The 14,104-nt window shown below is 39.5% G+C and overlaps 2 protein-coding genes across 2 annotated transcripts in view; one reads left to right on the top strand and one right to left on the bottom strand.

Annotated features, from left to right (window-relative positions):
* zbtb7c (zinc finger and BTB domain containing 7C) overlaps positions 1 to 14,104 on the bottom strand; it is a 400,030-nt gene that overhangs the window by 233,714 nt on the left and 152,212 nt on the right. The window lies entirely within an intron of this gene.
* The window catches only part of shc3 (SHC (Src homology 2 domain containing) transforming protein 3), a gene marked incomplete at both ends in the record, with an annotated part of 28,957 nt that continues 24,266 nt past the window's right edge, over positions 9,414 to 14,104 (top strand). The window contains one exon of the mRNA XM_080419660.1: positions 9,414 to 10,064. Within this exon, the coding sequence (XP_080275786.1) occupies positions 9,414 to 10,064 (651 nt within the window). The remainder of the gene's footprint in view (positions 10,065 to 14,104) is intronic.

Below are 14,104 nucleotides of genomic sequence, written 5' to 3'. Positions count from 1 at the left end.
GTCTTGTGTCGCTCTGTTAAATTATTTTGAACGTTTCAGTTTAGGGAGATATAACTGTTCTGTTTAACGAAACAAAAAAAGAAAGAAAGGAAAACGTTTGCACTCAGTGCTTCTCTTTTCTTATAAGTGATCAGTTACATCTAAGCTTTCAACTGTCGTTTTTGTTTAAAGTCCACAATTTTGTATTCAATTTTTTCCCCCATAATCTGCAGTGCAATTATTTTCTGTTATGATCAAATAGAGCATTGTGTCGTAGAAGTTAGTTTACCTTATAGTAGCTAGTCAGTCAAACATTAATTACCATCCAATAACCTTTGGACAACAATTCGATTTTTGGGGGAATTTCAATTCAACAGTTGACCATAACAGTAAAAGGCTAATCAAACAGGCTTTTGGCTCTAAAGGTAGTCTATAATGCAAAACAAGTCTTTTTAAAGTCACTGTGAAGAGTAGCTCCACTGATTGAGTTTACTCTGAAAGACCTCATGCATGATTCTATTCTGTGATTTTGAGAAGCTGTGATTGAGATGAGCTTTGGTTTGCAGCCATGGAAACCTTTGATTTTAGAGGAATTTTATTCCACTCCACAATAATTTTTATGTTTGTAGCGATTACTCATGCTGTGTTGCCTGAAATGCCTGTAGGGAAAGGTTTTAATTTCACACGCCTTCACAGAGAACAGCACAGACAGTAGCCAATAATTAAGATATATTAAATTGATTGGCTGCTATAAGAAACTATATAATATGCCAGATGAAGATGGCCAGGCTAGACTTTCTTTAAGTCTTCTCTTTAATGTTTTATTTTTCTTATTTTCTTATTGCTACCTTACTACTTCTCTATCTATTTCCTCTTACCTTAGTGTTTCATGCATAGTAGTGATGCTATGACACCTGCATTTCCCTAGGAATCAATAAAAGTATGTTTGTTCATTAAACTACCTACAGTACCCTATTCTATACAAAACTGAAACGTAGTAGTCTGTAGTTAGTTTGTCTATTCTGCAGTTATTTTGTATGTGTGAACTAAGTAAATGTTTCTATTTCACAGACAGATGGAAGAAAATCCAATAGGTTTGTAGTTATTTATTGGTAGGGCAGCATATACTGTATCATAATGAAGCCTTATTTCAGGATTCTTTTATGATCATGATTAGATTTTCTTGTATCACATGGGGGCAGTAAAATCACATTGCAATAAGGTGTCTAAAGAGCACAGTTTAGACTGTATTCACCCAAATTGCCTGGTCAGAAATGTACTCTGCTCTCTGCAAATCATTTTTGGTGTATTTAGAAGTCATGACAGCAAATGCATAACTTCTACATAACCTACACAGCTAGCTCAAGAACTCTATAGCAGTGACATGATAGCCAACATTGAACACCTACTGTAGGGAACAGCACCCTCTTGTGACTAAAAGGACAAACCCAAAGTACTCTGTGTTAAATGATCAGAAACATGTACAGTAATCCTTGTTACAAAGGTGTTACATAACTGCTATATACAAGTCTACACACAGCATATTGTAAGGCGGGCAGAGTGAAGTAGAATTCCATTATAAATGTTAAGTAGCTCATTTGCTAAAATAGTGAAAATAAAATGTCATGATCAATGTCAAAGGCACACAGGTTTACAGAACCACTAATGATATAAATGAATCCGTTCCATTCAACTGAAATAATAAGGAAAATAGGGGAATAAAATGTAAACATGAAATCAAGCATTTGCTTTCACTGTCAACCCAGCCTGGTCTCCGCCAGGCTGGGTGGACTACCCAGGTCCCGCAACCTTTGTAAGGCAGTCATTGCCGGTGTTAATCACATGACCCCAGAGATAACTTCTAACTTCTACAATTGGGGTGTATTTTGGTTGTATTTTGTCTCCCTGTTCCTCTATTGAGACATTTAGATTGTAAAGGTCATGTCTCACCTAGACACAGGATCTGACACGAATTTTGGTCAAGATTCAATTTATCCCCTGAGCAAGCAGGCAGGCTCTATTAGCTCAATGGTAAAAACTATCAGCACTTGCACAGGAAACCGGGTTCAAATCCGGGGTAGAAGAAGAAAGTTAAATAGTGCTGCTTTAATCCTTTTTTCTTTTTTTTTTGTATAGCTATACACAGCGTAGTATTCACATACTGTACCGTGTCACAACAACTCACTCACTACCGTCAACAACAGACACAACCCAACATACGACACAATATGACAACAATACAGCAACAGCTTGAATCACATACACAGCATACAACACAATCAGCAGCAGCAACAACAACAGCAGCAGCAGCAAAGAAAAAGAACAGGGTCCTACCCTGAGATTTCTTCTTGGCTTCATCCATTGTGTAAGTGATGGCCATGGGGTCAAACATTGGATCTCATTCATGGGCTAAACTCTCTGGGTCAACCTCGGACAAGCCCTCCAGTGCCGTCTCCAGTCATCTCCATCCTCCATACACCCTCCCCTGCATCTTGGGAGGGTGTAGCACCAATCCAGGGACTTCTAATTATATAGACCACAAGGTCCAGCATTCACAGGCGTATAGAAGAACGGACGCTACAGTCGCTGAGAAGTTGAGACTTGACATGTTGCGGGGAGGTTGGACGTACGCATATGGTGGTCCATACCATTCTGAGCCCTCCATGGATTTATTTTTGTTTTTGTGGCATTCCTAAGCCAATAATTTGATTCCCGTCTCCTACCGGCTAATGTATCCGGTAGGAGACACAAAGTAGATTATTTGTGTCTCCTACCGAATACACACCCGGTCATCAAATTATTGGCTTAGGAATGCCACAAAAACAAAAATAAATCCATGAATTCAAGGCTTCATGGGGTGTGCAATTGATAGAAAATAAGTCATTTTTTGGGTGAACTCCTCCTTTAAGGTCTTTCTCTGTTGTGTTGGCACATGAGCCCAGGTATTTAAAGTAAATTACCACTTTCAGTGTTATATATGATAACCTCTTTATTGTTTTAATTGGCATTTATCACAAGACCAACCTTGGCACACTGTCTCCACTCTGGTCAGAAGCACCTGTGCCTGCTCCACATGGTCAGATAGCATGCAGTCATATGTCATCTGCATAGTCTTAGGTCTGTTAAAAGTACAACAGGGAGTCATCTAGACCTCCTAGGTGTATATATGTATATATAAGATTTGTTCATTCTCCCGCCCACTAAGTGCATTGACCAGGGCTTTAATCAAGAGGAAGGTAGTGTCCCCCTGCAACACCCCTGCCAGGATGTTGCCGTCTAGGGTCATCACCATTGTCTCTTATGGCCGCCATGGTCCGGAGTAGGTTGGGAGGGACACCATAAGCCTTGAGTATCTGAAAGAAAGAAAGAAAATGTTTGACCTTTCTTTTAAATATGCACACATTACCTTTTTTATTGGTCTAGAAATCTGACTAGGGTACACCTAAGTCAAATCAAATAGAACTATGTTAATCAGGCTGTAAGTGCCAATGATGGTTAAATTTACTGACACATTAAAGTGCGCAGCAGTGTGAAATATTTATATCTTATATTCAATAAGTTATCTTTAACCACATGAACCTTAGCGCCCCTATTCTAGAGCAAACATTCAGCGAAAATAGCCAATCTATCTATACAAGCTCACAACCTGATACGCTATGAGCTCGTAGATCGGCTATTTTGTGATTTTGTGAATTTTGTGTATATGGAAAAAAACAAGTATAGAGCCCTGGGGGACCCCGGTCAACTGTGTAGGGTTTAAGTGGTTAATGACAGATTGGTCTGTTGAGCTGCTGTACTTCAGTTTCCACTAGATGGCAGCAGAGTCTTTTTTTATGATTGTTGTTATGGTTGTAGTATTCAGTAGAAACACTGCATCAGTCAGCTGATAAGATCCTCTACTGATAAGATCCTCTAGCTGATAAGATCCTCTACACTATACTGAGCACCAATTCAAGCACCATTACTGGCCTGTTAATTTCAAATAATGCACATCTGGCTTTTCGCATTTTGTCAACATATTCAATTCACATAATAACACATCGCTATCCTGACTAGTTTTGGCTTTAGGCTACCATCATAATACAAGTGAAATCACACACAAACCGGGAACCTGGAAAACCTGATGATTTAACAAGCCTGCGAAGCTGCTGCTAGTTTGGGGCAGTATAGTTCTCAAACTTTTTCATGCCAAGGATCCCCCAAAGTATTATGTATTTGGCCACGGACCCCCATCTGAAAATGTTTTGTGCCAGGGTCCAGGGACCCCCAGAGAAAATGTGTTTAAAAATTCTAAATTATTTAAAAAATCGGATAAAGTGGTCCTGCAGCTCGTTAATCTTGCAGCTGCATTGCATACAACTTGAGACATGCACTCAGCAAGCATGGTAAGTTCACTCCCCCCCATCAATAAATTGTTGCTTTTACACACTTACACACACACGTTTTTGTGCAGATTAGCTACAACATTGAGATATGTGCATTTCATGAGCTTTTGTTAGCTTGGTAGCTAATTGTTTCCCCCCTATTTCCAATCAATGTGATAATTAAGTAAACTGGCTGCTGGCTTTAGTTTGCCCTCGTTTGTGGTAGAGATGCAGGAGGCAGAGGAGACAGCCCAGGGCCCCAGGGTAATAGCAGGCATGACATTGGCCAAGTTATTGTGGAGTGCTGGGCAGTGGGCACGGATACACGGCCTAGAAGAATGTATGTGCAATATCTTGTTTTCTTCTTCTGTTATGTTTCTGTATTGTCCTGTAATATTAAATAAAACAGGTTGTGAGCTTGTAGATTGGCTACTTTTAAACATTTTTACATCAGTTTTAACCCTATTTTATGCTATTAAAAATAGCTATTTTAGAATTTTATTTTCAATGTTGGAGACCCTGTCTCCTGGCATTCTAAAGATCATAAAGGTAATTTCCCTACATTTCCATACAGAATCTCTTTAAAAGCAATATATCAATTAAATATAGCTGTTTTACAGATATTGACCATTAACGCCACAGATGGCACCAAATCAAATGCAAGCTAAGTTGGCAGGACTGACCTCAGTGCCTTGCTCCCACTTTTCACCAAAACTTCTGATATTTTTCAAAAAGATTTTCCAGACATATAAAGAAAAAATAATAATAGAGAAAATAGCAGATCTAGCTCACAACACAACACATGGCAACACTTTTTGAGCATGTAGATCTGCTATTTTCACTATACTTGAAACAGAACTTAAAGTGGTTAATTCATAATTCATAGAAATGTAGCAGAGTCAAAAGTACAATATTTGTCTTTGAAATAGTATCCAAAAATACAAAGCAAACACTCAAGTAAAGTAGCCAGCAGATACTCTAGATCTAGAACATCTATACTTAGATGTACAAGTAAGTACTCAGGTAAATGTACTTTGTCCACCACTGCAGGAAATAAACTTGTACCCAAGCTGTTCCCTAGCAACGCAGTTCCATAGACATGGTCTATTTTTATTCATTTATTTTTTTTATTTTCATGAAGCACCAGTTTGAAAATAATTCCGGTTTTAGAATGTTTTTTTTGGTTACCTGGCAACAGTGTGAGAGTGGAGTGGTGTCTGGATACTCAATCCTTCAAAAACATCCATTTCTTTATCTACTTTATCATATCCTTGCTGTCGGGCAAGTAACCTTGTATATGTCCATCTTTCAACCTTTTATGTTTTTTTGTTGCTGTAAATTAATGCCCTACTTCATCATACAAGAGTGTCACACAAAAGTAGTGAAAATGGCAGATCTACAAGCTCACTATTTAAATTGGTTAAATTGTTTTTTTTTAAATGAAAAAGGAACAGGTTTTGGACATATAAGGTTTCCTCCACAATGCAGATATATGTGTTTTTTTTTTTTTTTAATTAATTTATTGATTGATAGATTTTTTTTGTGCAATTCCTCATGTAAAATATTGTACCACAAGCATTGAAATGCTACACATTATAACAATACAGATACATCTTATGACATGGCCCTAAAAGATCAGGTTTTCTGACTGGAAATCTCACTTGTGTCATAATATGGCACCTTATAACCTCTTAAGTCCTATTTTATACTTTGTCGTATGACAGTGTCATGCGGCAATAAAATAGCTGATCTACAAGCTGTACAGTAGATCGGCTATTTGGACTACTTGAAAAAGTAAAAAAGAAAATACGAAAATAATGTCTTGCCTATTAAACTGGCAATAAAATGATTCAGAGTTCTGAGTTGAAAGGCATATCTGGAGATCTTAAGGAATAGCAAAATAAATAGGAAGTACATGGAAGCAGTACGTGGTGAAAGAAGTACTCAAGACAAGTAAAAGCATTTAAAGCAGCAATATCACAATATACAAGTACAAATCCGGTATTCAACATTTTCAAAGTAAAACAAACAAACAAACAGTAAAACTAAAAACAACTATTGGCATGAAAATATACTTAAAGTAGAAAATAACGAACTAAAGTTGTGAAAAAATTGTAGTGGAGTAAAAAGTACAATATTTGCCTCTGACATGTAGTGGAGTAGAAGTGTAAAGCACTGGAAAACAGAAATACGCAAGTGAACTAAAATGATTAAATTAACTAAAATAAAAATTTAATCACATCATAATCATAACATATAATCATAACTAATAATGTATTATCCTATAATCATAACATAATCATATCCTTTAATCATAACATATAATCATATCTATAATAACTATAATCATAATCTATAATCATACCCTATAATCATACCATATAATCATAACTAATAATGTATTATCCTATAATCATAACATAATCATATCCTTTAATCATAACATATACTCATATCTATAATAACTGTAATCATAACCTATAATCATACCATATAATCATAACCTATGATCTTATCCTATAATCACATCCTATAATCATATCCTATACCCATAACCTATAATCATATCCTATAAATATAACCTACAATCATATCCTATAATTATAACCTATAATCATATCCTATAATCATAGCATATAATGATATCCTAAAATCATATATAATCATATCCTATTATAACCTATAATCATATACTATAACTTTAATTATATCCTATAATATCCTATGTATATATCATTGACCGGATGTCAGTACATTTTTATGTCTACCAGATCATTGAACAATATACCAGGTGTTTGCCATACATTAATAAAGCATAACCAACTAGATGAACGTATAAATGACCATTCATATGATTGCTGAAAAATAGTTCATAATGATGTCAAACGATGAAAAGGAGGGGTGTGCTTGTGCATGTGTTATATTTGACACCCTTTGATATTCTTCAACCTTTGATATTTCTCGTTATCTCATAGTAGGAAGACATCTCACATGGCTATCTCACATCTAAAGCTATACTCTATGTAGCATTCATGTAGCATTATAAAAGCTGTGAACACAATGTGCACCTGCATTTGGAATGGTCTCTTCCACTATTCTGCTTGCCTTCCCTGAATGAGTCATCCAGCCAGCTTCTCATTGGATAAGACCATTCCATCCCTAGGGATTGCCTTGCAGAGGCAGAAAGGCCTTGCTTCCATTCACAGAAACATTGCTATGCCAGCCAGCTATTTCATTCACATAAAAGACTAATATCACACGCCTCTATTGTCCTCTACTCTTTTTTAATCTTTTTTGTAACATTTTCTTCTCTTGCTTTCTGAAGGACTGTCTTTTCCTCCCTCCATTTCTATTTTGCCTTTTGTTTCTGAGCAGAGAAGGGAGACGTGTGCTTGTCTTTTTTTTCCTCTCCTGTATTTGCCAGGCAGGAAGGAGAGATGTTGGGAGGGACTGCAGCAGTGCGAAATCCGCAGCAGAATGAGAGGAGAGAGGAAGCTGCTTATGAATGAGTGTCAGTCTTTTGGGCTTCGCTATAGATGCTCCTCTTGAGGACATTTTACATGAATGGTGTCTGGGATGCGTGCTCTGGGCTCCAGGAGAGATGAGGGAGGATTCACTGCTGCTTGTTCTAAGGAGAATATTTAAGCCGGTTTCTCTCATCCTCTCCATTTCTTCAGTGACTCATCTGCCAGAGAAATGATGTTCTTCACGCTGTGTTTTGTTTCCGTGTAGTTGTTTCCATTGGCTTGGATAAATCAGGGTAATTTGGTGTAAGGGAGATTGTGATTGAAATTTTATCCTACACCCCTCAGTAAGGTAGACTTCTCTAATCCTTTGTTTGCAGAATTGTGGTGCAAAATGTATGATGCCCTTAAAACACAAAAAAACTGCCAGCATCCTTCAGCTATCAAAATGATGTCATTTATTTTATAGTGTTGCTATGGCTTCATCATTTTGTCATTTTCCTTAATTTATATTTATATATTTTTCATGTACGTTATGGAGCTCAGTGTCTTTATGATATTGTTATATAGATTGTGTTGATTTCGGAGGAGGTTTTCTCCGTTTTCTGTTAAGGAAGACTTGCAGCAGAGGATTTATCCAAGCTGTCAATCACACAGTAGTTTTAGATAACTGATTTCACTCGTGTTCATTTTGAACTGTGTGATTCATTCATACTGTATGAGTCATTCGATTTGATCCATTTGTCGTATGAGAAAATAGGAATGGAAAATAACTCGAGCGTATTGTTACAAAGCACATTGCATCATGTTAGATTATCAAAGTACTTCTCTGTGATATTCTTTATAAAGATCTTCCTCATATCGACACAATAAAACAGAGAAGCGTTTCTACAATGGCGAAGAAATATCAGAAGGGAAAATTTGGAGAATTGATTGGTTGTAGTGTGCTGTAAGTGGGAGGACTTTTTTCCCCCTTCCAACAGGAAGTGATTTGCAGTGTTCAGTAAGGCTTTTGTCGAGAAGGTTTTTTCTCAGATCAGTGAGTCATGCTTTAGCTCGGAGCCGGCGACCAGGCAGTCATCATCGTCAACACAAACCATCTCCATTCTCGGACTTTCAGTGGATCTGAGGCTAAAGATCATCAGCAGCAGCATCGGCATCATCTGCATCAGCACCATTTTTCATCACAAAAAAAAACAAACAAACTGTACCATCATCACACTGGCGGCTTTCTAGAAACCTGTTTCCAATGGCTTGTTTCTAATTCATTCTCTCTGACGGATCGGATTGCAGCCTTGGATCCTCCTAAAGGCAGTCTGGGGCTTTTGGCGACAGCGGTGACAGCAGCTCAGCACAACTGCCACCACTGTAACCTCAGTGGAGAAAATTAAAGTCAGGTGGCCTGTGATTTGCTACAAGGCATTTGCTGCCTGCGCTCGCCGCTGCTTGTGCTGCTGCTATGTTACGGGAGAGGTTAATCAGCGCGGCGCGGCCACGTCTGCCGGATCACTTGTGAAAGAGGCAGGCTGTGTGTCAGTTGGTGGAGAGGAGGGAAGAGAGAGAGGGAGAGAGAGAGAGAGAGAGAGAGAGAGAGAGAGAGAAGGGTATGCTTCACCGTACCAAATACAACCGCTTCAGGAATGAGTCAGTAACATCCGTCGATGAGCTCCTCCACGGCCTGCCCATGAACCCCAAGGTCTCGGCCGGCCCCCAGTCTGCTGCCGAGACGCCCTACGCCCCCCGGACCGAGGGCTACCCCTCTGCCACCATCACCGCCGCCGCCTCCTCCTCCTCCAGCGCCACACACAGCCACGGTTCCTCCGACCACCTGGAAGATGGAGGCACCACCCTCTGCACTTTTATCAACAAGGTCTCTGGCCTGAAATTCAGCAACTCGGGCGCCCTGCTGGGCATCAAGGGCCTGCCCTCCGTGGTCAAGGACCTGGCCGTGTCCAAGCTGCAGGGGGGTGGGGGCGGCTCCGGCGGCCCGGGACCCAGTGTGTCAGCGGCAGCGGCGGCAGCAGCAGGCTCTGGTGTGAGCGGCTCTCTGTGCTGCTCAGCCTCCGTTGGCCCCCCCTGCTCCCAGCTGGAGTCGGCCAGCAGCATGAACAAAAAGTGCAGGCTGGAGGAGCAGCTCCCGCCCGCCGCGGACGACTGGAACCCCAGTGGAAGTAGCTGCTTTGTGAGCAAGCCCTCCAGAGGGTGGATCCACTCCGGCGAGAAGATCTGCGGTCCGGGCATGACATACGTCGTAAAGGTAAGGTGGTCTTACCTAAGGTGTTTTTTCAATCTTTTCTCGTCCTTTTCCATTCTGTCTCGGTCTCGGCTCTGCCGTCTCCATTCTGTCTTTTCGTTCAATGAGCTCTCGCTGCTGTGGGGGGGGGGGAGGACGGACACTGTAGCTTGAAACAGCAGTTCCCGCCATGCCCTTGTTGTGGTGGGGTTTAGCTGTAGGTACAGTAGTAGGGTCAGGGTTGGATTTGTTGAGGGTGGCGGGCGGGGTGTGTGTGTGTCTGTGTGTGTGCGTGTGTGCGCGCGTGTGTGTGTGTGTGCGTGTGCCTCTGCGTTTGAAGCCCCCTCTGATGATTTATTCTTATGGCCGGCGCAGGGATACGTTTCATCCCTGCTTCTGGTCAGACTGAATTAAATACACGCATTTTCTTTTGGGAAATGTAAACCTTCTGTTATGTTTGATAATATCACAGTTTCACAATATAATTAAAAATGTATGTTAACCACACTAACCCTGCATGGCATCCCTATACTGTGGGCAAGATTAGTCCAAATTTGTGAAACGTTCAAAACATTTTAAAATCGCTGACCCATAAACTTGTACATAAGCTAGTTTCGCTATTTGTCGTATAAGGAAGTATACAGGCTTAAGTGTTTTTTATTTACAAATGGAACCGTGCTTGTGTGGGCGTAGCTGTATAGGTAGGATATAGCAGCACGGCTGAGTGAAAGAGCAGGGACCAGAAAATACACATTGAATAATTCAGGAAACAGAGAAGGTCATCATTGGGAGAAAGAAACAAAGCAAACAACAGCATACAGTATGAGGAGAAAGCCTTTGCTGGCAAAACAAAAGCACAAAAATCCAGTAGTATAGGCCTACCACATACTTGTAGGCAGTCACTTTTCTTTACAATATAACCTCTTGAACCTTTTGACATTCAACATGCTGTATAGCTCTAGCTACAGTATAGCTTATGTGGTGTAATTCCTTGTTTCTGTGATTGTGTATATCCTCTTTGTGAGCTTGATGACTGCTTTGCTAAAATGGTGGAACAGACATGCATGTTTATTTCACCATTAGTGACGCCTTAAGTAGGTCCTATATGTTGCTAATTTTGGTGTGTTCACTAACTATCATATCGTCACTGGCGAGTGGAAACCTTATATGTTTAAAACCGTTACTTTTCAGGAAATGGGGATTTTTTTGTATCCATTGTAGTTAATATTTAGTCATAAGCTATTAATACATTTCATCGGTTAAATATTTATAAAACCCACACTAAGTTTGTAGCTATTTTTGCAACTTTTGCGTGACACTCTTTCATGACGAAGTAGGGCATTCATTTTACAGGGAAAACAAAACAAAAAGCTGAATATAAAGACACGAGGACCTTGCCAGACAGTGAATACATCACTTAAGGAGCACAGGCTTGTTGTGTTCAATGTCTTAATCTGTGAAAATCCCCACATGGACAATGAGTCACTGTACTGTAGGTACAAGGACACAAGCATGAGGAGTGATTATGCTTGATTTAGGCCAGGGGTCTTCAACAGGGGGTCCGGGACCCCTAGGGGGTCCTCAAAGTTACCACAGGGGGGCTGCCAATTGTGCCAAATAGGATGATAGGATCTTTTTTTTTTTACATTAACCACTTTGAGGAGAACTTTAACCAAAAATAGAAGATATACAAGCCTCGCAGCGTTATTTTCGTCTATTCTAGGCAAATAGGTTTGGTGTAGAGGGAAAAAAGTGCAGACCAAGTACAGAGTGAAAGGTCAAGTTTACTAAGTATTGAGGGTTAAAGTGGTTAAATGTCTGAAAATACACATTAACATGAATCCAACATACACTGATGACAGTGCTGTCAAACAAGTCTATGAAACTATCTATGAAATCTATGAAAAAGTTTAATCTGCAACACAATTTAATACAACATGTAGTGGGGGGGGGGTCCCCGCTTCATCTCTCTCTCAGCTAAAGGGTTCTTGGCCTGAAAAATGTTGAAGACCCCTGATTTAGCCTCTTCCAGCTATGGAGAAAAATATCCACAATAGAACAAACAAGTCAATTCAGGTTTTATCATTTTTATTCTTTCAAATATACAACAATGCAAACATTTAGCATTGCTTTTCAATATTCTAATTTGAATTCTGACCACGTGCGGTTAAGTGAAATGTGTTAAAGCAAACTTCACATTATGATCACAATCACCCCCACCCCGAAAAAAAAACATTAGAAATGGGACAAGCTTGCAAGCAAAACAAAACAAACCAAAGGCTTGGATATATGTGAGTATCTGAGTATCTAATGGATGCCATTCCATTAACCGCATCGGGACAGAGTGTGTAGTTTGGACACATCCGGTCGATAGCTGTCGAAAGTCCATGTCGTGAGAAGGGGAAATGGCCTGCGCTCCCCCACTGGCCGGCTTCTCTGTGGTCCTGCTATGTGTTCAATTCAATGTGCAATTCTGCTAACAGCACTTTTAATTAGCGTCATGTGCCTTGTCCCCCACACATCACGCACCATTACTTTAAAGGGGCATTGACTGATGGTGACACAATTCACAACTCCAGTCCAGTGGTTCTCAACCTGTGGGCCGGGACCCCACTGGTAGGCCGTGAGGACACTGGCCCCCAAATAATTGGCAAAACGTTACGATTTTGATGATGATTAAAATTATATGTTAAAAAAAAATGGCATAGTATTTGTTCTTTAAAACCTTAAAAGGTGAGTTTTCATTGTGATACTGATAAATAGGATACTATTATAAAATATTAATAATAATAATAATAATAATAATTGTAATTGTAATAATAATAATAATGGTAATAATAAGATAATAGAAATACGTTTGTTCCATTGATCCGAGCCGGAACACAATCAATTGATTCATCATAACATGCTCTGCAAATGCACGTGGTCCACCCATCTGACCACTGACTGTAACCGATAGGCTGCCATGTTAAGTGGTCAGATGGGTGGGCCGCGAACACTTTCAAGTGATCCAGAAAAGGATGAGAACCACTGCTCTAGTCTATAGCCCAGAGTTGGTACATGCAGACCTACAATATGTTGTTAGCTGTACTACAATATGTTGTTAGCTGTACTACAATATGTTGTTAGCTGTACGTGCGCTAGAGATTAATCTCTGCTTTTGTGCATGGCACAGCAACAAAAAAAAAGGGTACCATTGTCTTTTAGGTTAGGTCACCAATACGAGGGAAACTATTTTTAAAGGATAAAAAAATATTCCTTTTGTACTGCATGAATACGTTTGAGAGAATGCCTTTAACCAGTTAAACCCTATACTTTGTTAACCACTCAGGGCTCTATACTAGTGGCTCTTCTGTTTTTTGCTATACACTAAATGTCTTCGCTGAAAATTGCCAAAACAAAACTGAACTTGTAGATCTGCTATTTTCTCCGAAAGATTTCCCCAGAATACAACCGCTGGAGTTCGTTTAAACATTCAGTAGAGCTTGGGCTGTATTACATTGTTCTATTGACCTTTTCACACTTGATAAGTCCAATTTATTTCCTGTTGCATTGTTTGCAGGAAATACGATTGGACCCAATCCCTTTCCTAGCAAAGCAATCCACATGCATTCTGATCAGAAATGTAACAAACTAAGTCATTTGTTCTCATTAAGTGTCTTTAGTAAATCTTTGCTATGATCTCCAGTTTTATCACCCTTCCTTTTATTCTCACTTTAAGGCGGTTACACACCGGCGAATATGCAAATATACGCAAAATTCGGACTCGTTCCGAATAATTAAAAGACGCTTTTTTCGCTCCGCGAAACTGGTGTGGAAGCTTGCATTGACTCTATAAGGTTTTTAAAAAAAACGTATTATTCGCATGAAAAAAATCGCCCCGGTGTGAGTCCTTTACTCTTTCTGAAACCGTGTCAATTCCCTTTTTAATGCAACGTTTTATCTAATAAAAGCTACTCATTGCCCAGATTTGTTACCTCATACATATTTGTCAGTCAGCCATTGTCTTAACAAAGCCTCTTTTGAACTATTAAAACAGCTTAATCTATAAAGTAGCCTATAAC

The sequence above is a fragment of the Gymnoscopelus braueri genome (genome assembly GCF_963280865.1).
Source record: "Gymnoscopelus braueri genome assembly, chromosome: 22".
Taxonomy (NCBI): Eukaryota; Metazoa; Chordata; class Actinopteri; order Myctophiformes; family Myctophidae; genus Gymnoscopelus; species Gymnoscopelus braueri.
Note: the sequence above shows the minus strand (reverse complement) of the source record. Positions and strands in the feature narration are given on the sequence as shown.